Source organism: Olea europaea, unplaced genomic scaffold (genome assembly GCF_002742605.1).
Source record: "Olea europaea var. sylvestris unplaced genomic scaffold, O_europaea_v1 scaffold2154, whole genome shotgun sequence".
Classification (NCBI taxonomy): Eukaryota; Viridiplantae; Streptophyta; class Magnoliopsida; order Lamiales; family Oleaceae; genus Olea; species Olea europaea.
This window is the reverse complement of record NW_019239523.1, coordinates 88,253-91,876: the sequence shown is the minus strand read 5'-3', so window position 1 is coordinate 91,876 and position 3,624 is coordinate 88,253. Positions and strand designations below refer to the sequence as shown.

At 34.7% G+C, this 3,624-nt stretch overlaps 1 protein-coding gene across 1 annotated transcript in view; it reads left to right on the top strand.

The window, feature by feature from the left end:
- The window catches only part of LOC111380492 (proline-rich receptor-like protein kinase PERK8), a 6,899-nt gene extending 3,451 nt beyond the window's left edge, over nt 1-3,448 (top strand). The window contains exons 4-7 of the mRNA XM_023004073.1: nt 410-480; nt 649-731; nt 1,058-1,205; nt 3,203-3,448. Of these exons, the coding sequence (XP_022859841.1) occupies nt 410-480; nt 649-731; nt 1,058-1,205; nt 3,203-3,433 (533 nt within the window). The 3' untranslated portion in view covers nt 3,434-3,448. The remainder of the gene's footprint in view (nt 1-409; nt 481-648; nt 732-1,057; nt 1,206-3,202) is intronic.
- Nucleotides 3,449-3,624: the final 176 nt, after the last annotated feature.

The window sequence follows — 3,624 nt, the reverse complement described above, 5'->3', positions numbered from 1 at the left end:
TTCCCCCCTTTTAAATTTTTTTTTTTTTTTTTTTTTTTTTTGTCTCAAATATACATCTTACATTATCTGCAATATCTCATATGTAGGAGACCTTGTTAGCTTTCCCAAACAAAATGACAATGTTTTAACACAGTTATTTTCGAAATTTTCCTTGCCATAAAAAGCACAGATTTATATGTTTAATTGTTGTAGAAATACCAAATTTACTAATTAATTTATTTTGCATGAACTCTAATATTGGTAATGACATTATAAATAATTAAGGTTTAGCAATGTACTTTTTGACGGGTTCAGAAAAGAAGAGTTATAGTGATGGAAAAATATCTTATTATTCTTATCATATAAAAATTCTCCCCCTCAAATTCTGGTAAATTTTTATTTATTTATTTATTTTATTTTTTGTGATCAGGTCATCCCCGTATTATCCATAGGGATATTAAGTCGTCAAACATTCTGTTGGATAATAACTTCGAAGCACAGGTATGCTGATTCCTGCATCTTAATATGAAGGAAAGTTGTGCTCTTTCGAAACATTGCCTTTGAGCAACTCAAAAGCCCCTTGGATATCAGGGGGTACATTGTGTATTCAGTGTAAATAATTTATTCATTTCACATTAGTTACATTTTAACTGTGCTGCTCATCAACAGGTTGCAGATTTCGGGCTTGCAAAGATAGCACAGGAATTGGATTTACATACTCATGTATCAACTCGTGTCATGGGAACTTTTGGGTGGGTTAGTCTTGTGCTTATTTTGGTACAATTGGAAAAATTTAACCATAGGTTTTTGGGCATTCTGCATGAGTTACTTATTTGGATGCAGTTCCTATCTTATTCTCAAGATAAGTAATTTGTGTTTGCTTAAAGAGAAAAGTAACATATCCAAACATTTTTGGAAACAAAAAAATTACTTTAATGCTTAGCCTAACGTCCTCTCACTCGTGACCATTGATGAATTTTATTGTGCGAAACGCATGATGTTGATGATAAGCAGTAGGAACTTCTATTGTACATCAATTTGCCATTTGCTTATTCAAATCTATCTGGATTATTTACAGATACTTGGCTCCAGAGTACGCATCAACTGGTAAACTGACTGAAAAGTCTGACATTTTTTCATTTGGTGTTGTGCTTTTGGAGATCATTACTGGTCGTAAGCCTGTTGACACATCCCAACCACTTGGGGATGAAAGTCTGGTGGAATGGGTAAGTTTCTTGAACTGAATGGACCTTGTTATGCATTATTGTTTGGCTATATTTTCTTTTAACCTCAAGTTATCAAAATTACTACCATCAAGTTCCGAACTTCGAGACCTAGACCCTTGCTTCCTTGATTATTGACCTCTTGTATTCCGTGTATTATAAAATCCTAAAAGTGAAATCCTCAATTGAGCATGCTGTATTTGCATGTGTAACCTTAAAGCATGATACATCTATTGGCTAATTAATCCCATTCCTACTTTCTTAATAAGGTTGGAGAAGTAGGGCTACTTTCTAAGGTTCTAGTGCTCCTCCCAAGTTCGGCAATGTCGGACTGCAATGTGCATATGTTGTCTTGTAAAATGTAAGTGGTATATTCTAGGACATCTGATAAAAACTAAATTAAGAAAAAGGACTGATAGCCCTGCAGATTCGTTCCACTAGGTGCAAATTTATTGCAATATAGATTTAACCCGAAATGATAATCTAATTTATTTGAGAATATTTTTATATAATCTCTAGAAATTTTTGCAAATTAAATTGGAAAAATTGGACATAAAAGTCATTTATGTCCTCTCATAGGGATCATTGTTATCTTCTTCATTAACTTCTTTGATATGATTTTGTGTTGCCAAAATAAATAAATAAATTAACAGCTCCATCAATATGCCCTTTCAGTAGTGGTTGGCATTTGTTTCGATTTCGCTGCACTGATGACATGCCCAATATATAATGTGTCATTTATCAACTTCTTTGCTTCATTTCTACCCATCCAGTAGAGTGGTCCATGCCTAGAGGTGATAGGGGGGCCAAATTTTTAACAGTAGGGTAAAATTTTTTTTTTGAGTAAAGAAACTTCGTGAAATGGTAGCTGAAGAGAGACTAGATAGAAGACTGAATTTAGTGATGCCGTTGTGTGTTCCTTTTTTTCAAATGAAAGCACAATATGGGTGTAGTATTTATTTTTAATGAAACGAAATACAAATATAGGAAAGGACATTCAACCAGATCTTCGACCAGTGAAACCGTGAAAGTACAAAGCATAACCAGTCCATAGAACTGGTAATTTAAAGATAAAACGGCCCACATTATATTTCGTACCCTTGTCATGCTATGCAGTTGTCATACATCGAGTTAGGTATTTTATATGCTCCTCTTAACTGTTGTTATGGTTGAAAATCTCCAAGGGAACGTCACATGATCTCTCTGCAAGGCATAACTCCCTAGTAGTAAGGATACAGCCACCTGCCCCTACCTAGAAAGGGCCCTTAGCCTTATTTATGGAGGATCATGATCTTTGTTATTCGTGCAAAATCATAAAACTCCATGTTGCTCATATCCTCATGACTACGATGTTTTACTGCATTTTCACTCCCCATTCCTGTTCCTGGGCTCAGAACTACAGCATCAAGTGGCTGGGTAGCTTCATTTAACTTTACTCGCCTGAGTAACCTTCATAACCAAATTTACCAAATTTGTTTCTTGATCACTTTTATCACCCCAGGAAAGATGAGTTACCAGAGCTGTTTTAAACTCAGCTAAAATACTGAAATTTTGATAACGATAGACATCATAATGTTAATGCATGTAAGTGTTGTTGATAAGTTTTCTTTGCATATGCGACCATAAATCTTGCATGCAACATTTGGATGATTCAGTTGGAAGCATATAGCAGCCACCAAATCTCTTTTAACTATGAACCATTCTGTCTTTTTGTGAGTTCTCTAAGAAAAATCTGGAAGAAAATGATGTAGCGAAGTTGGGTTGACTCGTGTGGAGACAAAGTGATTGGCGATAAATATGTGCTGAAAGCACAAATACTAAAATTGTCACTACAATTGGTTTTATTTTTTTCCAAATTATTAGCTGCATTTAGATCATAAAATGAAAGCTTTGAGTCATATTAAAGCCCTCTCAAGTATTTTGATTGCGATCATTGCAATTATTTATATATCTTGTATATTCTTGGAGAACAGTTCAATTTGATACCACCTATCCTGCAGGCTCGACCATTGCTCACCCAAGCAATTGAGACCGAAGATTTTGAAGAGATAGTAGATCCTAGGCTGGAAAAGAACTTTGTTGCCAGTGAAATGTTCCGCATGATTGAAGCTGCAGCTGCTTGTGTTCGTCATTTAGCTTCAAAAAGGCCACGGATGAGTCAGGTAGTCATTAGCAAATGTCGGGTTATATTTTATTTCAATTTAGCTACTGCTTTCTACCTTCATCTTTAGAAAGTAACAGAACTGGTGACTTTAATGATTGAAATGAAGCGGCTTGAAAAGCCCATTAATGCATTCATTTTGGCATCACAATTAGTGCATTTACACAAATTAAAGAATAATAATAATAATAGATCGTTTTTGGCAATGTGGACAACAAAACCAATATATTTCCGTCATAAAGGTCAATAATTTTGTTGGAT